This window comes from Merops nubicus, unplaced genomic scaffold (genome assembly GCF_000691845.1).
Source record: "Merops nubicus isolate BGI_N331 unplaced genomic scaffold, ASM69184v1 scaffold1642, whole genome shotgun sequence".
NCBI classification, from domain to species: domain Eukaryota; kingdom Metazoa; phylum Chordata; class Aves; order Coraciiformes; family Meropidae; genus Merops; species Merops nubicus.
In genome coordinates this window covers 13,155-36,764 of record NW_008591335.1, presented here as the reverse complement: position 1 = coordinate 36,764, position 23,610 = coordinate 13,155, and the positions used below count along the sequence as shown (strand labels likewise).

The following is a 23,610-nucleotide window of genomic DNA, read 5'->3' as shown; positions in this document are numbered from 1 at the left end:
ATACAGAAAAAGAAAAGCCATTTCATATTTACTGTTTCCATAGTGCCATGAGCAGAGCAACAAAGTGGTAATATTTAGATTTGGATCTTACTTTCATTTGAAAAGAGGTTAATTCAACGACACTAAGACCAAACCAAAAAAACAGCTGCAGCACGGCACTTCTCTCCTTCCTTACTCTTCTTGAAGAAAAAGATGGCCAATTACTTAAGTCAATTATAGCTTTCACAATATACAACGTAAAATCAAGACACACCAACAGTCAAAGGATACCAGAGGATCCGTGTCCCTGAATTATATGCACACTGTGACAGGATATAAGAGTATTATGTTTATATAAAAATATATTCAACATTTAATGAACTATACTTTGAACTTTCCTAGGCCAGCTCTGCAACAGAAGGCATAATTTTAACTTAATTTCACAGTATTTTTTAGATTTTTGTTTACAGACTAATTTTTTTTTATGCTAAAGTGACAAAATTAATAATCCTCTTCATCTATACTCTCTCTTAATACTTTTGTCTTTATTTTTACTCTTTTGATCTGTCATCCAGTTGCCAGGGATTCAAATCTCATTAGCCAGCATTTTATAATTCCATATTAAGTAATATAATATTTTCAACTTAAGACAGCATTTTAAGTCACTTTGCTTAAGTATTTGCTTGGGAATTGGTCCAGGAGATTAAGTCAGTATAGTTTTACAATCTACACTTGGAATAGAACAGATGAGATGTAAATAATTACTGAAATGTTGCCTTCACTCTGCGCAGTGCATTCTGAATTTTTCGAGAATGTTTTTCTGCTGGTATCTGATGGAAGTTGGCACAGTTGTCAGCTGCCAAGGCAGAAATGTCTGCATCTTTAAAATGAGTTATTCTTTGCCTGAGGTAAGACTGCAGCTTGAAATCTGCTGTATAGGTATAAGGATTCTCTTGGAATGCATGGACTTGGCTCACAACTTTTGCAATATTTCTAGAAAGAGAATATTGTAAGAAAAGATTAGTTTGTTTTGCTGGTGATTAAAAAAAATGCCACAACAAAACAAAAAACCCCAAAACTTTAAAGGACATTCAAAGGCATCAAGCATTCTCTTCTATAGTGTATATCCCTTCAGTTACATGTGAAAGTGACCAAGACTGTCTAAACTGCTAACTGTGAAATATTTCATTAGCTCTCATTACCACACTAGACAATATCCTATTTTTAAAAGTTAGGTGACATGCACACACAATTACAATAATTACCGAAGTTTAGCCCACTTGTGAGCTCCATTTGTCATCGTGAAGCCTCCCGTTTCAAGTTGTTGGACGTGCATAGCTAAAACGTGGGCTGATGGAATTGTTGGAAGTGTTTTGAACCTTTCTCCTTCCATTAAGCACAAGCTGTCACTTTTTAAAAACACCTAGTTTAAAAATGCACACAGATAAATCTAACGTTAAGTATCGTGGCAGCTTTTACAAGAAGTTCTCCACTTTATGCACTTAGCACCACACATTTCTTTGTTATGAACTTTAACTTTTGGCATTGAAGTTCAAGACAATTCTATGAATTAATGTGGTAGCAAACATTTTGAAGTACAGAAATAAAGTAACTTTAATCAAAATATCTTTCATACATATCTTTCATTTTAATTGTTCTAAATCAGAGCCGAAATTACATTTTAGAACTTCACTCTATGATTAAAAATTGGCTAGATCAGTAAGAGAATGCCTGTGATAAAACAAATACTTAAGATTTTTCAAAACAGATTACAGCCACAAAGCTCCTGCAGAAATAATGACTAGAAGTGTACCTAATGTCCTAGCTTACTTTGAAATTTCTTGATTTCTTTGAATTTTCTTGATTTTCAGTCACACGGGATACATTTCTCAGAAATACTAAGATGAAAATTAATGTAAACTCCCAGATTAGGAATCAAAGTTTTAAATTGAATTAAAATCTCTTTCATAATGCAACAGAATTATGGTGGCTTTCATCATGCAGAGGTACACATTTAAGCAGATCTTGCATCTTATCCAAACCCAAAAAAGTATTTTTACGTTACAGACTTTATACTATACCTCAACAGCCTTGAGATCCTCCATTATTTCAGCTACTTTTGCAGGTAGAATTTTCCAGGCCTTACAACGAAACAAAACATATTTTTGTTTTTCACATTAATGTCCGTCTTGGAACAAGATTATGTCAAGCAAAACAGTTACAGAATAGAGTCCCAAACTTACTGGTAACTGTCGTACAATAAGATTTTCCAAGCCTGCTAGGATTTGCATTGCAGTAGCAAAATTTCTTTGCTCATAGCAGCATTTTGCTATCAGAAGAAATTTTGATAACAAGCGCACCTGCAACTGAAAAAAAAAAAAAATCAGTATGTACTATGTATATATGAAACCCCCTAAGATACACTAAATTGATATAGTAAATCTACATAAATGTACATAAAAAAATAAAATCAGAAGGAAGGAAATTTCTTTCTGAATTTGTTATCAAAATTTTTGACTGTAATAAGATTTTTCTCCAACACAAAGTTTCCTCTTTTATGTCACTTAGGTGTCCTTCTTAAAGTCTGACATCTATTCTCCTCAGGCAACCTATTTCTTACATTCTGTTAGGTTTTGACACCTGCTACTACAAAACATCCAAGACTCCTTGTGACAGCAAACCAAATTGTTAACTGCCCACTCACAGATGTATTTCAGAATATTTCTTGCAGCTTTGCTACCTAAAAACTCATATACAATAGCAAATAATTTCATAATCAGAAATACAATAAAACAATGACAAACCTTAGACGTGTGACATGTTACAATTTCAGCAGCAACCCAGGTGCTGACACTGTCTGCATTTCTTAGTAATTGTAGAAGGTACTGGTCTTGTGTGCACTTTGACAGAAACAGATTACAGACTTTAAGTGAAACTGTCTCAGAAGAAACAGCTCTATGGAGAGGAAAAAAAAGGCAAAAATAATTCATGCTGACTTTGGATTTTCAAAAAAAATATTGATTGTGAAGATAACTTCTGAGTATTTAAAATTATTTTGCAGAGCTTGCAGGCTTGATTGTATAATCTTTTACAAAGTATGGAGTGAGCTATGTTACTTTTTCATAAGAAATTTAGAAGATAATTTATGTGATTACGAGATAGCCTTATGAAGTATACACGCAGTAATTCTGTACATAAAGACACCTTCACCACTTTTTACTGAATAAAACTGTCCAATCTGACACAAAATAACAGCCAGAAATCCAAATTCATTAAAAACTGCAGCCACATGATACCTAGTGGCACCAGTTGGCTTTCCATGCCTGAACCCAAATCACTATAAAAACCAGCTTATTTAGCCTCTATCATTTAACAATCTGTAAAAGGTAATCTGATTTAGGTGTTCATTCCCTGCCCTTAGACAGAATATTCTACTACATGTAATACAATTAATTAGAAGCTAGCTAAATCCACTGAGTACATATGAAGTAGACCATAATCAAATATAATTAGGTCCATGTGGCTGGATGAAAACATAAATTACCACCAAGCAAGTAATTTAAATAGGTTGATAGCCACTCTAATAACTATAGAAAAATTCTCTACATCTCTGTGAATACCGATACTTCATCTACTTAACCGTACGAAACCAGCACTGCACAGAGAGGCTGTGGAGACTCCACCCACATTCAGAACCCAGCTGCACATGATCTGGGCAACTTGCTCTAGCTGACCCTGTTCAAGGCAGGCAGATTGGACCACAAAATCTTGAGAGGACTTTTCCAAACTCATCTGTTCTTTAATTCTGTAATGATCTTTGAGATATTATATACTTTCATACAGGCATACTCAAATAACCTGTTTCAAAAACTAACATTTTTTTTCCTGACAGAAATAAAACCTCTAAAGCAACCCCTCTAACACAAGTCTTCAGAAATACTTTGGCCTGATCCACTTTAGATTTCAAAGAAAGCACCTTGAAAATGTGACCTACCACATACACATATGTGGATAGACACACATACACATGTATAACATCTCCTGGAATTAAAAAATGTATGTAAACAGACTCTCTGCCTCTTGAAAAGATATCAAGTATTTACAAGGTTTCTCTTTTCTTTGATGTATTGAAGGTGTAACACAGTAAGTTATTGTGCATAAACAGAATAGAACTTAAAGCACTTAAAGTAAGCAACTTACTTTTGGACCGCAACACATTTGTCTTTAACACCAAGTGCTCTTGAATTCAGAAAGTGTACTGGATGACATTTATGAAATACTTCCTAAACAAAAAGAGCAAGATACATCTGTTGTTAGATGTAGCAGCCACTCTAAAATGCTTAGGTGTAAAAATGAGAGATTACACCTCCCCTCCTTCAGCAAATTCAGAGGGATCACTGCCTAAGAATAGAGTTAGCTATTCTAAATTTTACTATAGATATTTCAAGAGCAAAATAGATTATTTGAATTCAAAGTCTTATGAAATGGTACAAAATAAGCTTGAAACAGGGTTGGTAAATGGTAGAGAAAGGAGGCTAAGTAAGAAGATAGGTATTATTTATACTTCGAAGTAAACCCAGTTCCTTTGTACCTGTTGCAGTAATGTCAGCTGACAACAAAGCTGTTGTGCACTGTATTCTGTCAGGAGATATAGTCCCACTTCATCTGATTTTGCAAAGGAGACTGGGAATTCTGTAAAACTGTTGTAGCAAGGCTTTGGCAAAATTGACAAACTGGTGTACAGTCGCTCTCTCTGATATTGTGCAATTGGTCCCATACCTTTGGAAAGTTTCCAGTTAAAACCCCAACATGTAAACCTACAGTTTCTCCAAAGCAAACATTGTGTCTCTCCTTGATTTAACTTTCTGGAATGGTTTGTTGCAGAAGCACCTTTGTGGATGCAGAACTCTTTAGCTAATCTTCAGGTTTAGCCCATACACTAACTGTTTATTTGACATTGCTGTTTTAAGCTAATGTAATACACACAACTGATGAGCCTGAGCAGGAGGTTAACAGATCTCAATCAACAATCAAAACTTCTGTGTATTCAACCTTGCTGCCAAACAATAGTTCGTATTATTAAGTTTTGTATTTTATGTTTTACTTCTTACTATCCTTTATTATTTCTTGTACACTTTTTGCTTAGGATCAAACAGTCCTTTCTAAAGAAATATTTGTTGTTCCATTCTTTTCCTTTCTTCTACCTTCCAGTATCATTACGATAAACTGACAATAAAATAGGTCCATGTTTCTCTGTTCTGCTTGCCCCTTATTGGCTGCATTCCCATTATACCCCATGGAATTCTGCACCTTTAACAACAGGCTGATTTTAAATTCAACTTGTACATTATTGATACATTTGACTTCCACATGTCATTTTGGTCACTCTGTAGAGAGGTCTTTCTTCAGGAAAAGCCTACATTATGATCCAGCTTCTGGGGTTCCTTTTCACTAGCACATTATATGAACTGGTAAATAGAGACAAATGTTCAGACAAACATTTGCTACAAGTTTTTTCTAGCAGGAAACACCTCACCCCACACTGTTTTCCTATATTTATAGACTTACAGAGATACATGCCTAATAAGAAGTATTAATATTTGACAAGAAGGAAAATGTTTCCTAGTAACTATGAGTCACATGCTAGCATCAAGGATGAAGAGTTCAACTCCTGTCAAAATTTTGATTATCTGACTATTATTACTGAAACAGCTGAGAAGGTGCAATTAAAGCTTAAAACAACTTCCACACTGTTTACACCTTAGATACTTTCAAAAGGAAATTTATAATGCAGGTATAAAAATTTTAGTGAATCAGGGTGTAAATCCTAAGCTGCATACAGTAGTTTTTGTTAGAAAATATCTGCTAGTGCACTCCATATACTGGACTCTGAAGAAACGACGTGCCTTTCTGGAAACATCTTCTGAGAGCTTTTTACATATAGAATGTAATGTTTTTCTGTCCTCCTTGCTGCCCTCTTGACATTTGTCCATGCTGGAACCCTGATGAGCACTCCCTCTTCCCCGGGCAGAAGCATCCTCAAGCAATGACAACAAACGCTCACCGTAGCCATTTAACGGAGCAACCTGTAAACGTGAAACATTAACAGAATATTGAACTCCATCTCCCAGAAATTATAAGCAATACACAATCTAGTTCTAAGACTCATGTCTGTCCAAGCCCAGGCATATTGGACACAGCTGTCAAAGACAGCATTATTTTTGTTCTACTTTAATCATAACTGGGACAGTATTTTTGTAATAACTATCTTATATATACTGTAACTGACTTAAATTGACTTTTGTTTTCTTAAACCTTCTACTGAAATATTGACTTACCTTGGAGGAAATAAATTCTTTTAGGGTACACAGAAGATCAGTATTTGTTGCAAAGTCTACACTGTAGCAGTCTTCAATCCAAGCCTGCAGGATGTAGAAACTGCGGTTACATATTTTGGTAAGTGATGTGGAAGGATCCAGGCTTGCACTGGTGAGAAGAAAAAGGCATTTATTTCACCAAAATTGATATTAAATTCCAATTTAAAAATAACTGTTGAATAAACACAAGTATTGTTTGGTATTGACTTCACTATCTTAAATTCTTAAGTTTAATTTCTGCAGAATCCATGGCTCTATTATGGTGATTGGAGTAAAATCTAGTCAGCAGCCAGTCACAAGTGGAGTTTCCCCAGGGTTTAGTATCAGGACTGGTTCACTTTAATATCTTTATTGATCATCTGGATGAGGGGATTGAGAGCATCGTCAGTAAGTTTGCAGATGACACCAAGCTCAACAGCAGTGTTGATCCTGCAGAGAGATCTGGACAGGTTGAATTGATGGTTCAAGGTCAGTTGTATGAGGTTCAACAAGGACAAGTACGAGGTCCTGCACTTGGGTCACACCAATCCCATGCAGTGCTACAGGCCTGGGGAGGAGTGGCTGGAAAGCTACCTGGCAGAAAAGGACCTGAGGATGTTGGTCAACAGCTGATTGAGCATGAGCCAGCAGTGTGGCCAGGTGGTTAAGGTGACCAACAGCATCCTGGCTTGAAATAGTGTGGCCAGCAGGACTGGGGAAGTGATTGTACCTCTGTACTCAGAACAGGTGAGGACATTCAAATACTGTGTTCAGTTTTGGGCCCCTCACTACAAGAAGAGCATTTTGGTGCTGAGGCGCATCCAAAGAAGGGCAAAGCTCTTGAGGGGTTTACAGCACAAGTCTCATCAGGAGCAGCTGAGGAAGCTTGGGTTGTTTAGCCTGGAGAAAAGAAGGCTCAGAGGAGACCTTATTGTTCCTTAAACTTACATGAAAGGAGGCTGTAGTAAGGTTTGGGTTACTCTCTTCTCCCAAGTTACAAGTGATAGGACAAGAGGAAATGGCCTCAAGCTGTGCCAGGGGAGATTTAGGTTGGATATTAGGAAAAATTTCTTCACCAAAAGGGTTATCAAGACCTGAAACAGGCTGTCCAGGGAAGTGGTGGAGTCACCATCCCTGGAGGGCTTTAAAAGATGTACAGATACAGTGCTGAGGGACATGGTTTAGTGGTGACCTGGCAGTGCTGGGTTAATGTTGGAGCTGATGATCTTAAAGGTACCTTCCAACCAAGGCAATTCTATGATTCTACTCTATGAAACAAAGCTGTGGTTGTACTTGAAACCCATCACTGAAAAACTGGCAAAAGTAAGACAGATTCAGAATTAAAAAAGAAGCAGACTGTCAGCTATAGACCTTGCTCTAGTTTCACTCTCACTTGTCAAGAGAGTTTTAGAAAAAACAAACATCAAAATTCAATTTAAGTAAGTAGTTCTTTTGAGAAACAGCTATTTGCCAGTAGGGGGAAGTCAGTTGTGCTTTGAAAATACTTTTCACATGAAATTACTGTACCTGGATAAAGTGCTGCTGATTCTATCAAGAAGAAACTGCAAAAATTCTTCTTGTGTGCAGAAATAGCGAAATGTGTAGAGAAACTGCTGTACATAACCTTCTAAAAATGCATTTCTGTGAAGTACAAGAAAAACTTCAAACAAGAACAACTTCTTCTTGTATTAGAATACAGCAACAGAAAAAAAGTCCTCAAAATATGAAGGGATTTTAGATTTTCATGCTGTATGCAAAACCTTGATTCCTTTTTATTTTATTTTAATACAAGAAATATTTTGATTGCTAACAAAGAAAGCATAATTTGGTTGAAAAAGTTTTTCTACTACCAATTTTGTGAACTACTTTGACATTTCTATTATTATCAAAACTTCTAAATAGTACGGATGAGCATACATGTCTTTTTTTCTATCCACTTGATATAATTTTAAAGTATTTTCATTAAAATAACAGCATAAAAAGTAGATACTTTAAGCAAGAAAATACTTCCTGTAGCTCTAATTAGAGTAGTTGCTTTAATAACAGAATATACTAATTAAACATACATTAAAAATGAGTGCATTTTATTTTTTTGTGACCACACACTTAAGGTCTTAACACAGGTTAATCAATGTGTTTCCCTGATGGCTTACACCTAACCATGAAAGTCTGGGCTTGATGAATATGGAAGCTCCAATTCGAAAACGGTTTGTTCACTTTGTGCAAAATATTAACTGCCAGGAAAAGCAGCATTCAGGATAAATAGCTGGGTCTCAAGAGTTTGGACGAGCTAGGAGAAGTAGCTGGGAGGCAGTTGCTCTGTCTAGAGTGGCACAAGTCTGATGGAGTCTCTTAGACAGTTTCCATCCTTCATGCTGTTACGGCTCAGGTACCTGAAAACAACACTACCCTCACCTAGTTGAGGGTTAAAGGACATCTTTGTCCTCATTTAAGCCCTGAGGTAAGCCGGCATCTCAATCAGTCCCAACTACTGAGGCATTAATCTGCAAAACAGAATCTACACATTTTCACATCCAGACCCTATTAGTAAGAATTACCAAATTCTATGTTCTGAAGAATATAGAAATACTGTTGGTAGTAACGTAAAGCCTTGGCAACTATCAGAACAAAACCTCAAATAAGTAAAGGATAAAAAAGTTTAAAAAATGCTCCAAGCTTTAATCAAATCCAAAGCTAGCAGCTTGGCTTATTTCTTATCAGACTGTCTTTTGCTTTTTTCACGTTCATTCCGTAAATAAGTGTTCACAGAAATAACATTAAATTTGATACAAGAAAGGACAATATATGCAATGTTGAGTAACTAGGATTTATCACTGAGACCTTTTTTTTTCCTGAATTAGCAACTATGCCTCAACCCACTCCCAGTTAAGGATGTGCAAAATATACTATACCTAGAATATAAATAAGCCATTAAACCAAGTGGTGTACCAGCCTGCAGAACTCTTACTCCACTTTGATTATTGCTTTGGTGTTTCTCCGTGTTATAGTAAAGAAGCAATGACAACTCATCCCTAGGTGCCACATCCATGGTGTCAGTTCTCTCGTTGTGAATGACTGTAGGCAGGACGCAGGATTCCACACCCCACTGCTCTGCATACATGATCTGCTCAGAGATGCAAAGCCATGAAAAAATAAGATGTAGGAAAATAAAGAGGAAAATCCACACCAAATGCAGTCAACTCAAAGCCAAATCACATTTCATTCAATTACTTTTTTTCTTTTTTAAACAATACTAGTAGCATCTACATTTTAATAATTCTTTTAGATCCTACTTAATCTGTCACTTTGACACAAAACATTTCACAGTTCATATACTGACTTGAGCAGCCAACCACACTGATGCAGTCATGAAATAACAAATAAAACAAGCAATAAGGTCTGACTTGCCTGCACATATTTCTTCACCAGTTCAAGAAACTGCACTTTTGATTTCATCTCCTGTAGCTGTCCTCTCAATTTGGGCAGCATAGATTTAGTTTCAGGACCTTTAGATTTAAATCACACAGCATAAGAATATCAATGATTCTTATTTACAGAGAAAAAAGAATCCTTAAAAGTGCTATGCACCCATTTCACTACTGGCAAGTTGCTATTGTCTCACCTTTGCTTCTTTCTTTCTGCCATAGTTTCTGGTAAAACTTTATGGTCTTTCTGTAACTTTTTGTCTCCATCATTAGCAATTGTTCTAGTTCCTATTTAAAGGGGAAAAATGATTCTGATCAGAATGGCAAATACAAGTTTCTAATAAGAAAGGGAAGTTTTATTTTGTATGAAAAAAATAGAACATCTAAACATACAAGAATATGACATGAACCAGGAAAAATGACCTTTCACACCTGTGCTTACAGAAGAATTACAGCAGGCACCACCTGTCCCCAGAAAAGCATTAGTTATGCTACAGTTCTACAGCTGAAGAACTGGAACTAGTTTGTGTATGAGGAGACCACATTCAAGTTTGTCTGAATCTGTTTATATAAATACATCTTCAGTATAGTTGCATTTATCTGGTTGTTTTCAGAAGCATTTTTAAAGTTATACTTAGAAGTCATCCAGATTTAAAAGTGATGGTTTCTGAAATCAGTGCCAATTCCAGAAACATTCTGTTAAGGGACTGACCTATATTTGCAGCAAGAACTGAATGTTTGATTGAAAGCAATGGTTTCTAAACAAGTAGAATTACATTATATTACACAACCAAGTCAGAAGGCAGACAGAAGAGCAGCTCTATAAATAAAGGACAAATGAATTTTGAAGTTCAGCTTGCACATTTTATATTTATGCATTTGAAATTATTGAAAAAATATATATTTCTATAGAAATTTAGTGTAACTTAAGCAAGGGATAGAAATGAAAGAATATTGGACTTTTCACAATAACTTAAAATTAAATGTGAACATTTATAATTGCTTGCATATCAAAAGTGTAATTATTTTACCACCCATTGAAAACAGGTCATCCACTTTGGGTTCAGCTTCTGATTTATTATGAAACAAGAAAAATGATGCCAGTTGTGCTTTATAGAAGTGGTGGCTTTTGCACCTGGGTCCTAAGCTAACTACCAGTGACCCAGTTACATGAAACTGTATTTTTAGACAGAATAAGTTCACTGAATGAAGCAGACAGAACTCCCACAAGCAGAGTGATCAGAAAACACATAGCTCAGAGCTAACATATCAAACAACAGATTGTTAAATAGGTTAGCTTTAATGGGATGGACTTACTAGTAATTAATTTGGTTTTGAGAAAAACCTGTCGTTTTTTCAGAAAAGCTCAAAAGGTTTAACAACACAGTTCATTAGCAGCATAAGTCACAAAAGCCCTGTGGATTTTTAAAAGTCTTACTGCTATTTAGACATCACAGAGAGAATAGCGAAGGCACATAAATACTACTATCCAGATTCTGAATAGAAAACTGCTTGCTTTTACTCAAAGGTTTGTGTTTGTTTCATCAATTAAAGTGAAACCAATTTGATTAAGAGACTATGAACACAGAAAAGGAATCAGAAACAGTGACCACGTTCTGACATTTGGAATCCGATGGACAGCAGTAGTTTGTCCTCTAAATAACTTTGGGTGAGTAGCAGAGTAGTTAGCACCAAATTCCCAGTCTATTCCACAACATCTTCCATTTTAAGTAGGTCTTGAATATAAATATTTCTGATTAAACTGTGCATCTAATTGGTTTGCTACCTCTGAAGTGCATTTCATGTTGGGGTGCTTTTCTACTGAACATTTCTTAGTCTAGGGAACAAAGTAATGACAGACTGACTTTGCTTACTTGAGAAAAGTGCAAATTCCCATCGTCCCTGAAGCATAATTTTTTTACTGCTGAATGGTGTCTCCACCAAAGGATGCAGCATATTGGCAGAAGGGAAAGGAAAAGAGAAAACGAATGGGAAAGGGAAAACTGCGTCCAGAATACACAAAACCTTTTCTAAAGACATCCTAGGCACAGCTTGGGTGCACCAAAGTTTGGCAGAGACTCCTACAAGTAGCTTACGAGATCTGGGGGATAACTGAACCTACTGTGGGCGAACAGGAGAAGGGCAAAGGTTAAGGGTGAAGGTTTGGGACTGCATGAGAACGGAAGTCATCTTATCAGACTGCAGAAAGAAAAGCTCTTCTCATTGTAAGAGCAGACTTGGACATCACCTTGGAGAAAAGGCAGCCTTAGCAGCTGCCTTATTTCCTTGCTCTGCTAGAAGGACTTTGTTTGATTTGCCTGGATGCACTGTTTATGAGGACACAAAATCAAAAGCTCTTGGATTAGAGGTGATGTGAGGCAGGGGACATATACTTGCTTGCCTGCGGACAAACTTTTCTAAATGTAGATTAACCTTTGCTGACCTTAAGCAAAAAAGGAAAAGGGTAGATTTAGGTTAGACTTTAGGAAAAAGTTTTTCAATATGAGGGTGATAGACCACTGGAATAGGTTGCCCAGATACAGGTGGTGGAGGCCCCATCCCTGAAGATATTCCAGATCATGCTAGATGAAGCTCTGAGTAGCTTGATCTAGTTGGAGATGTCCCTGCTTATGGTGGGGGGTTAGACTAGATGACCTTTGGAGGTCCCTTCCAGCCCAAACATTCTATGATTAAGAACTGCAGTGAACTATCTGATAAGCACCTAAACAGTAAAGCAATCCATAGATATTTTTTATGCTTGCTATTTCACATTCCTTTCAAACGTTAGAGTACATATTCCCTTTTTTTTTGAATCATAACAGCTTGATTAATCCTATTTTTAATATTATTCATCATATAACAACAGTTTTACTTCTTTGCATTTTATTAAAGGACAACCTAAGGTGCAGACAATATTCAACAAGTTCCAATAGAAGAATACAAAAGCTTATTATTTTATGGCAGAATATTTAATTCTGTCATAAATATATATTCGGGCACTCACGAGTTTCTCACAACCTGCATGTCTCAACTATACTTACAGGTATACAAAATGTAAATAATTTTTATTTAAACAAATATAATTGCATTTTAAAAATAAATTGTATTTAATTTTAGAAGGTGAATAAAGAAGCATTTTAAACATATGAGTATTTTCATTGGAGAGATAAGTATATTAATGAGATGTATGTGTCTCCAAAACTGCAATTTGTTGTGTGGTTAGAGTCTCATTCAGCACTAGGTTCCGGCTGCAGACTAGACTTGAACTGACCAAGCAGATCTATCTCTATGAGAGGGAAGTGCCACTAAGTCAGGACTGATATAGTCAAGCTCATGTGTCTAACTACCTTTAAACATTCACTTTTTGAAATAGAAACTCTTATACACTAAGTGTGCTTTACCACAAAGCTGTAGAATCAGCACAAGTTTATGGCTGACTTAAAAAAACAGAATCTGTCAGAGCCCTGGGACAAAAAGTAAATCAATGTAAACCGTGCCAGACAAGGAAAACTAAACTACAGTTAATCAAGGAACTGGTTTCTGAAATAAAACTGTTTAGCAATTTAAACAAGAAAGCATAGGGAAGGGACAAACTGCTCTACCTGGCAAGACAGACAGAACTTTTCTCCAACAACCCAAACCACCTTCCTGCTTGACACACCCACTTAAAAGTCTTCCTTCAGATTTTGTAGTGCTGGACTGGATATGGCACACACATTCTCTCCACTAGATTTTACAGGGAGAAGTTGGCAACTAGAATCAATAACTTTCTTGAGCCTCTACTTTGGCACAAAACTCACGGACACATACACAAAAAAAATCCAAGTGTCCCTGTACCTAAAGGTCTTCCAGTATTAAAAACTGATTTAAATTTTTCCTTTTCCTTCCCATGAACCAGCTCCAACTACACAGTTCTACAGTTCCACATAGTATCTTTGCTCTGTGGCTTTGGACTTGAAATATTTAAAAAAAAATATTTACAAACTGCAGCTGTTACAGACAGATGCACAACTGTAAAAATTAAGTAAATGGGATCAATATGACCTTTAAGGGAATAGAAGACCTTGCTAATCTAAAACTAGCCACCTCCCTGCCCATGCTCCCCTGTGCCTCCCCAGCAGCTTGGAAGGCACAAGGCTGCATTCACCATGATGATCAGCCATCTCCAAGAGAAGATGTGAGCAGTAACTGCCATTCTGCCAGCAGATGGTGAGAAGCTGTCAGGGAATTCACTGTGACCAAGGAAAAGGTCTCAGAGCATACAACAGGGAGGACCTGTTGAGAGCCTGTGATACATACAAGTCATAGTCATTCTTATCTCTTTTCTACATTACCACCATGGAGTTGGTGTATGTGGCAGATGGTACTTTTCCAGTGAACTTCAGGAAAAGAAGATGGGTTGTGGGTCAGTAATTATGAATTTTATGTCAGCACTGTATTTTGGAATACTACACTTAGGCTGGTTATTGATAAGGCATCACAAATCATGAGGATTTTAGAACACCTGACAGTCAGAATTTAAAAGAAGAAAGGGGGTTCCAACTCACTATAACACAACAAATATTGCCATACTTTTAACCAGCAAGTAAAGAGTTATCTTAATGATTTTAAATAAATGTACTCACCACTTTTTTAGCATCTATATTTTGTGACTCACTTGATTTCTGCTTTCCAAGGTTTTTCATGTAACTACGAACTTCTGAATCAAAACATTCAGCTCCATAAAAGGCACTGCTCCAACCAGGACTACAACCATGGAAGTCAGGTAGATTGTGAGACACAAGGTAGCTGTCTCCAGCTATGTTTATCGCAGTCTTTTCCTCTGGCTCTGTATTTTCTTCTGCAAAGCCTGGCCCGAGACAATAGCTGTTGCTCTGTAAACTTTGTCCCTCCTTCTCTACAGAGACAGTACCCTGCAGCCTTAAATCTTTTTTGAAATTATCCAAAGGTGTCTCATTAAAATCCATTGTAGCTGATGATGTATTTATCATAGGCTCAGCTTTAACAAAGGTTTCTTCCCCTTCTCCTAAAGAGTGTACAGGCAGAAAGAAGTAATGGTCATGTGCTGTGAAGCACGCTTTATTGAACTTAAACACTATACACACAAAACAGTTATGACTTATGTGCTCTAACATTGCTATTAGATACTTATTTTGGCTCTGCACTTTTTCTCAACTACACATTATAAAATGATAAATATTAAGCAATAGTTAAGCAATATATTTCTGAAAATTACAAAATATTTTCTCTGCATATACAACAAACTTTTAAACAAAGTACAGAAGCTGCAGAACCAAAGTTAAATGTAAGACCTGTGCATGTGCTAGTAAAAAAGGCTGAAGTTTTTTCCATCCATAAGTCTTGAAGTTTTTATTCCATACATAGAGGGCAAGAATACTTGAGACAGTCAAAGGGGACATACATGTTAAACTTTATGCTCCTAGAGGACTCACCCCCTTGAGTTATGATGGGATGTCTTTGCAGTTGTAGCAGCTACTACCAACCTTAAGGGACTGAGGCAACAGTCAAAGGCTGTTATGACACTGACAGGAGCTTTTATACCTGCCAGAAGTCTCCCTTTTCACTTGAGCAATGCTCCAGGGCTTAGACATGCCACCCTGGAGTCAAACAGATCTAAAGTACTTGCACACAGAAATCACACACTCCATAGGGAAGTCTGCCTCTACTTTTGCAATCATATAATGACAGCAGCGAAGAGCAAACTTAAAAATTTATGTTTTTGCCATAAAAGTTAACAATATAGGGGCATAAGCCATTTTGTAAACAAACATACAGTTTCACTTCACTCAAAATAGAGAAGTAACCAAGTTTAAATGCTGCATCTTGGCTGAAATATCTTGGGGGGAAAAAAAAGGAATATTGATACAACAGCAACCAAATACAAGTTGTCTACAAATAGACCAAGCCTAGAAAGGGTAACGATGTTGTTATAATGGGATTTACTAGTCCCAGCTCAATTTTGAGTTCGATTACTGAAAGGGAATATTTTGTAACCTTTCTGTCACAAAGTATGCCAGGATAAATGCAAAACTCACAGTGAAGAAGTACAAACAAACAATCACTAATATAATCTCGATGACTGCCCTGAAATGGTGTCCTGTAACCAAGTTTGTGATCCAAAGGGAAAACTATCTTGATAAACAAACCATTTGACCCAACATTCATTTTGCTATTTATCTTTAAAAAGGCACTTCAATGGACAGAATAAGGAAGTGGAGGAATTCCTAGGAGAGAAGTAAAGACTATTTTTCGTTACCTGTTTGTAAAAATTTAATACATTTTATTTTACAGTCTAGTTTTGTTTTAATTCTGATAAGTGAACAAAGAAGGATCACATCTATTGCACAAACATTCTTCAGTCTTCAGCTTCTTCAGTAACACCTAAGGAGCCACAAGCGTTTTCTAAAGCTCCCACCTCTGCCTAGCTAAGTTTTCTATATTATATGGAGGTGACTTAGTATGACTGTCCCCCTTCCCCCTCCCTACTTTAAGCATGCCATAAGAACATATACTGTATGAACACAGAAAACCCACATGTAGCAGTTAGGATTTGGGGAGTTTTTCAAGAGACACATTGTGCAAATAAAACAGGCATCCCACTCTGACAGTTAGCTGTATCTAAGCTTCACATAAAAAAAGGTCCCCCAAGGCATTGATAGTGTTCAGATTCACTGATAATGTTCATAAGTGCTAAAGTGAGTGTTTTCTTGAGGAGACGCTCAGAATGCTAATCTCTCAAAGCTTTTGTCATTGATAGATCTGTAGCATACACAAAGATCTACAAACATGAAATCCCTTCTCACCCTCTGTCTGATCACTGCTTGCCAAAAAGCTATCAGATTTCTTCAGATCTTGGAACTGATTGCCACACTTTGAATCATCTGCCTCAGTTACGCTGAAAATACAAGAAGATTAATAAAAATTGATGTTTTGTATAGTTTTATATTTACAGCTGTAAAATAAGATCTTAAAAATGACTCTACCATCTATGTGAAGGACTTCATAGCATTTATCTAGGTCCTGAAGTTTGCATGCTCAGCTTCAATTGTTATTTTACAAGAAAAAAAAATTCAAACAGACATTAAAAGCACACTGAGTAATATACAGATATTTTCCTTCACAGCTTTAGGCAAAATTCCAACAGAATTATCAGAACACAAACAAACAGAAGGCATAAATCCAAGCATAACTCTGTAAGTTACTGTAATGGATTTTCCACTCAGGATTCAATCTCTGGATAACAGTCAGATTCTAAGTCTTTCCAAGAAAGAATAATCATAATTTTAAGTCAAAGAAGGTAACAATTTAAAATTTTGTCTACAGAACATTAAGTAGTCTCAGAGGTATTTTGAGGCAGTTCTTGCATGTGATCTAAAAGGTAGACCTGTATTTTTATACTGGATAATAAATTTCCTTTTCTCTCTCACTTTCAAAAACTTTAGTTTGTAACTAAAGTTCATACAGAGGGTGACCTCTTCATATATGTCAGTAATTCAGCTGCAACTGCTCATATTTCTCCTACTCCAACATTCAGCTCTGGCAAATTAAGAGCCTAACGTCCAACAATTTTTCAATTGCTCCTTAGAATCTCAACCGAAATGTGAAATAGGCCAGCATGTGAAGGTCTGATATCTGGAGACTGTAGTCTATTCTCTCTGAAACTTGCTGTAGGGATCATACATCTTTTAACACTTAAGTTTTTCTAGACTGTATCTACCAAGCTTGTCAAAACTTCCAATTTGTAGATCCAGACCACAACTGACAAAAAAACCCATGTAACTTCCACATATACATTGATTACAATAGCTTTCACTGAGTAGCTTTTGTAAGTATGCCACATTTGGAAGCTGCAATTAAACAAGAATGTTTATTATTTTTAAATAATCATCATTAATGATGAAATAGTAAAACTGAGAAATTAAGCTGGTGTTTTCTTACTTAACAGGATACTTGTAAGAGACTACCAGGAGAAGCACTGAGTCAGACTAAATCAGTTAAGTAAAACCTTTCCAGCAAAGCTAAATTAATTTCCATGTTAATGGTGTCAGTAGAAGAAAAGGATGTATAAAGAACTAAACTCAAAAAGAATAAGCAAACTGAACAGTAAGAACAATATATTTGAATTGGTACTAAACAGCCTTTTGATAACAAGACTATGAAGCTCTCTGTTAATGGTTGGAACCTATGTCGATCAGAATGAGGTTTCCTTTGTTCAGCTATCCTAAGATGGAGTTGCACATAAGCTTGATAGAAAACACTTTCTGCTAAGTCATTAAGCACTATCTGCTATGAGATAAGCCATGAAGTAGCTAATAGACTGAGAAATTACCAGTTGGCAGGAAACAATTAAGGATTCCTTTCCTGCTCCTAGGAAGTAGGGAGAAAAATGTTAAATTGAACTGTAACAAGGAAAAAGTTGAAAAACACCTACCACAAATGTGGAGGTCTTTTTCCATTTACTACTTGATACAGATTCTCCAGTAACTTTTCATCCCAGTAGAGGTCACAAAACTTCTCACAAATTGTGTCAGAGAACATACCAAATTTAATTTCCTTTAAGTTTAAAATGAAGTTACCTTGTTTAAAAAAGGAAGAACGAAAGAAACAAAAGAGAAAAAATACATTACAAACAAGAACAAGACTCTTACACATCAATGATAATAATATAAGAACAACACGTACATACCCATATCAAAAACTTCAACTCCATTCTCTAGATAGCCATCAAATGCAAACTCCTCTTGTATAAGATAAATCACTTCCTGAAGTAACACATCACTTGTTCTGTTCTGCTGAGGCAGGTCTTCAACATCAAAGAGAGAATTGTCTTGATTCACTGAGGTACATAGCATGTGTTCCTGTTCAGTGAAAATACCGTCTACACTGGTAGCACACTCAATTTCTTGGCAGCTGGTCTGAATAGGTGGACTACTTTCATCAAACTTATTTTGTGTATTAGCAATCTCACAGTTTTGCACTTTGCAAAGGGAGGCATTTTCTGTTTGCATGCTCATTTTAGAGCTTGCAGTAGCACTTGAAAGTAACACTGGCAAACTATGATAGCAATCATAAGCAATTTTTGAGCGAAGAGGTTTATTTGGTATTTGCTCTGATACAGCTAAATGTACTGGTACAAATGTCAAAACTCTTTTCTCTGAGTCCTGCTTGAGAATTATGTTATTTATGTGAAGAAAATTAGGAGATGTAGGACAAGCTAAGGATCTGGAAGCAACTTCAGACAAACTGCTACTTCCCTGCAGAGTATGCGAGAAATCAGATGGTGATGGTAACGTAACTACAGAATTAAATGTATTGCCTGACTTTAGCTCTTCTGAAGATATTTGGGATGAGTGACCTGGAACTTCTAAATCACACTTAGGTATTTCAGGTGCAGTTTCAATATCTGTGTCCTCAGTATCATTGCTTTTAGAGTCTTCTATACATCCTGAGCTATTACGGTCCACATATTTTTCTCTTCTTGTTTCTGTCTTGAACTGTTCAGAAAATGGTGTGTGAACCTCTCTGAAAAGGAAAAAATAATTTATTTTTTTAGGACAATTCCAGTAGATTTAACAATTAAGTCTCAAGTTTATTCTGCTTAAGGATGTACTAACTTTGTTATATTTGCATTTTGTTGCAGAATAATAGGCTTAAAGTGAGTTGCAGGAGAGGTGAATGCAACAGGTAACGCAGCTTTCTCACACTTTAGGGAAACCTGGCATGGCACTGGTCCTTTAACTGCTACAAGTTTACTTTCACTGGTAATAGGCACAAATCCTAAAAGCAAAAACAGTTAGAAAGATGAACAATATGTAAAACACAAAGGTAAATAACTACCCAATTAGAAAAAAAAAAAAAAGAAATGTGTACCTGATCAAGAAAAATCTTACATGAAGAACTGATCTCAAGAATACTAAAACAAAGTAAACGTGTCAGTCTGACCGCTTACCTAGACTTGATTCTGAAGGGTCCATTTCACATCTTTCGTTTTTAAAGTCAAAAGCAACATGATCTTGGGATGAGATTACCTCTTTCTCAATAGCCTAACAATGGAAATTGAAGTCCAAAGTGAATTTATTAAAAATTTTTTAAAATTCTGCTCAACACTACTTCAAAAAGAACCCAACCCCCATATAAACCTAGAATATTGCAAAGCGAGAACCTAGTCATGCCAAGATGGAGAATTATGACCAAAGACATACAAAACTCTAAGGACTGGTACAACTGTTTGGAAATCTTGATAACCCTGTTTCAAACCAGAACTTCTAGGTAATCAAAGTTTTGAACAAAGTCAGTTCCATATATTGCCTGAATGCTGTGTGCATTATATACATATTTAAAACACAAATAGAACATAGTAATTACATATTAATCTCTTCCATTTAGATAAGAGGAGTGGTAGATGAAAGAGATTATGAATTTAAGTCACTGGTTCTTCACTCATACAGATTGTGGAGTCAGGGAACCAAAATCTGTGGAGTGACCACTGCAACAGCAAGAACTAGAAAAAAAAGCAACACTTAAAGACTATTTGCAAATTAACTAAAAAAAAAGAAAACAAATTAACTATAGTCAAAAGGGACAAAATCGTGCTGGAAAACAATTTACTGAATTGATTGAAAAAACGCAGATAATTAAAAATGGTAGTACTCTTACCTTAAAGACAGATTTATTCAACAACGCCAAAATATTTTTGCCGTTTATACCTTGTTCAAGTAAATAACGATTGCATGTCTTTAAAAAAAAAAATAAATTCAGTAAGTAAGTTTGCAATCAAGTAAGTTATCCTTGGACAAGGATAGAGTCAAGATGAATAGTCAACTAAATGTAGTCTAAGTTTAAGAATCTATGCCAAGTACCTTATTGACAATTTCAAAATAAATTAAAAACACACCCTCCTGTGTCTCTAGGCAGGTAACCTTAGCAACAAACCCCAAAGTGACCAGTTATGATTTAATTATTAGTCTAATACAAAAAATAAATTAAAATTTTGACATTCAAATCACTAAAATGAGACTTTACACACAAGTAGATTTCACATAAAATTGCTTATAATCTAATAACCTTAATTGCATCAGCTAGAGAAGGTCTCTCTTCAGGGTTTTTTCTTGCCATATCCAAAAGAAGTTTTTTTAAATTTCTTGGCAATACTAGTTTGTGGTTCGGTGGAACACTGTATTTTGCAGCCATCCACAGAACTGCAGCAACACCATAAATGCAAACCTATTGGTATAGTGTGAGAGACAGAAAAGATGTTAACAGACTGAAAAAGGCTTCCACTTCAAAACCAATTTCAGCAAATTATCAAAAAATTCCCCACAAGAAAAAAAAGAAAGATTAGAGCTTCCAAATTACAAATCACATTTGGCTTTTGAAGATGTTGATGAAAATCTCAGCCTATTTCAAAAAACCTAGCTGTTATGTATGCATGGCCCGTAATAGTTAAATTTCCACTGTTGGAGGAACAGACATAGTTTGTCTTATCCTTTGTCTAGGAAAATTATTCAGGAAAAAAGTGGGGTTAGAACCATTTTGAAGAATTTCTCTCTCGTGTAAAAACTCAGATTGCTGCAACCCTTAGAGTTCTAGCCATAAAACCTGTCCAGTTGCAATTTACTTAAAAAGGGCCATGATAATTCAGCAAGTAAATGGCACACAGTAATTACAAGCTAGCCAGTACGAATCATATTTTACAGGAAGATTATACCTATCACAACAACGAGGTATTGTATATTTATTTCAGTAATGATTGTGCTACCTGCAGCTAGACCGGTTGAAATTGCCAGTTGATGAGGGAGCTTGAAAAGTACTTGATCTTCACAAGCTTTCTTGTTTTATTTGAGAATTATGATTTTCAGACTGAGTCAGATTTAGTCTACTTAATGCTTAGTTTACATGTTAGAATGTACTACAAATGTAATTTTCATAAAGTTAAAGCACCAGCTTCGTCACATTGTCTCTGAAAGATGTTAAAAAGACCGAAGGGACAGAAACCTGAGCACAATAGGAAATAATGTGGTCCTATAAAACAATGCTTCCTAGCAGTCTTTTGAGAAAAGTGAACAGCAATGAAGACAACTTACAAGGAAGTTCTCTATAAAGAAAACGTGAAATATTTGAACTGTTGAACAAAAGCTACAAATAGGCACAAGAATATCTGAAATAGAAGAAAGCACCTCTACCAAAACAAAAAAAAATTCTTCCCCTTAGGTTCAGAATTCCAAGAGGCCAACGGGATCACAATTTTAACTTATATTTATTTATTTAGAAATACTTGTCACCCAATCCAGCATATACTTAATTTTATTCCTTTTACTGATGTAGTGCAGCTATTGTGACTGGTACTATACAGTCTTGATTCCTGTACCATAATTCTAAATGTCGATAACAACCAAAAGTTATACCAATATCAGGAAAAATAAAAACAAACAAAAAATGGGTCTGCTTATTCTACATAGTGTCATAGAAAACCAAGCAGATCACTTCAGATTTTCTAAAGAACAAGAATAAAGCATAAAGACATTAGGATTGTTTATTTCTACTGTCTGGTGAAACAGTTGTATTATATTTCAGTAGTTTAAGCTTCTGAAGCCTTTGAAAAACCTGCACATTGGATCATTTTCTAGGTGCAGATAACTTTACAGAAAGTCAAAATGGTTTTAGTTGATTTTTAATGCAGATTTTTTGTTTTCTGATTCATGACTATTATGTCTAATTTCAGACAACTCATGTGGCACAAGGTACATATTAGCTAATATTTTTTCTGTTACATAATAGAAAGGTACAGTAAATTCTGTTTTTCTAACTCAAGATCACTGGTACATTGTGCAATTCAGATGCAGCTGCAGTGGAGTTGAATACTCACCTGCTGTTTGTTAACATTTTTATGATCTTTGGTCTGAGAGCTCCTTATGGCTTATAACAATAGCAAAAAATTCTAGCAAAACTGCATAGGTAAGAGATATAATTAATAATGTTCTCATGGTAAAAATATACTGACATTGACATTTTTACCCAGTCTTACAAATAAAATTAAAGATGGGGCTTTATCCTAGACAGTCTAAAATACTGATCTTAGTGTGACTTCCAAAACACAAAAACGTCATTTCAAAGTCTGTCTTACTGCTAACAAACTAAAATAATTAAGCATTATGCCAAACTATTGAATAACAGATGTTTGGCAGTTACTACAATAATTTTGGAAGGCAAAAATATTTTTCAGAAGCAAATAGTTTTATATACTAGATAAATATATATAAACCCACAGCTAACCTAGAAATACTGGGAGAAATTAGAAATATTATCAGGATCTTAGAAGATTAGCTTTCTTCTTCAAGCAGCAGAGGGATACAATTGTCATTTGATAAAATACTTGGCAACCTACACAACCTACCACATTACCTTCTCAGTATCCACATCATCTTCTTGAATTTCAGGAGCTAAATAAAATATATCACAAGAATCTAAGTGAGAAAAGAAACCAGAAACAAAAGGTAAGGTATTTGCTTTATTCTTCACTCCTTTCCAAAAGAAATAAAGGCAGAGCACACAGTGTATTAGTTTACCTTCAGTTTTTGGAGCAGCAAAGATGATACTTCCATGGCAGTCCATCAGCACAGAGTCCAAACATAAGACCACTGCAAAACAAGCCACAAAATGGCAAGCCATGAAAAATACTTTGTAACTATTTGAAACTTACAATAAATATTTTAAAAAAGTTTGCTATGTCAATAATTACCCTACTATAAATTCTTTAAATAACAATAATGTTAGACCCACCCAATAAAGGGACAGTAGTTACGTAATCACCCAAAGCAATTCCTGCAGAA

At 35.7% G+C, this 23,610-nt stretch overlaps 1 protein-coding gene across 1 annotated transcript in view; it reads right to left on the bottom strand.

The window, feature by feature from the left end:
* Positions 1–549: 549 nt before the first annotated feature.
* The window catches only part of KNDC1 (kinase non-catalytic C-lobe domain (KIND) containing 1), a gene marked incomplete at its 5' end in the record, with an annotated part of 35,399 nt that continues 12,338 nt past the window's right edge, over positions 550–23,610 (bottom strand). The window contains 23 exons of the mRNA XM_008950210.1: positions 550–972; positions 1,245–1,402; positions 2,061–2,120; positions 2,223–2,345; positions 2,784–2,934; positions 4,180–4,262; positions 4,571–4,784; positions 5,887–6,065; positions 6,318–6,465; positions 7,863–7,976; positions 9,248–9,459; positions 9,744–9,841; positions 9,958–10,048; positions 14,386–14,786; positions 16,585–16,676; positions 18,213–18,357; positions 18,468–19,303; positions 19,396–19,558; positions 19,731–19,824; positions 20,438–20,515; positions 20,846–21,004; positions 23,183–23,244; positions 23,347–23,418. Coding sequence (XP_008948458.1) covers positions 741–972; positions 1,245–1,402; positions 2,061–2,120; positions 2,223–2,345; positions 2,784–2,934; positions 4,180–4,262; positions 4,571–4,784; positions 5,887–6,065; positions 6,318–6,465; positions 7,863–7,976; positions 9,248–9,459; positions 9,744–9,841; positions 9,958–10,048; positions 14,386–14,786; positions 16,585–16,676; positions 18,213–18,357; positions 18,468–19,303; positions 19,396–19,558; positions 19,731–19,824; positions 20,438–20,515; positions 20,846–21,004; positions 23,183–23,244; positions 23,347–23,418 — 3,965 coding nt within the window. The remainder of the gene's footprint in view (positions 973–1,244; positions 1,403–2,060; positions 2,121–2,222; positions 2,346–2,783; positions 2,935–4,179; positions 4,263–4,570; positions 4,785–5,886; positions 6,066–6,317; positions 6,466–7,862; positions 7,977–9,247; positions 9,460–9,743; positions 9,842–9,957; positions 10,049–14,385; positions 14,787–16,584; positions 16,677–18,212; positions 18,358–18,467; positions 19,304–19,395; positions 19,559–19,730; positions 19,825–20,437; positions 20,516–20,845; positions 21,005–23,182; positions 23,245–23,346; positions 23,419–23,610) is intronic.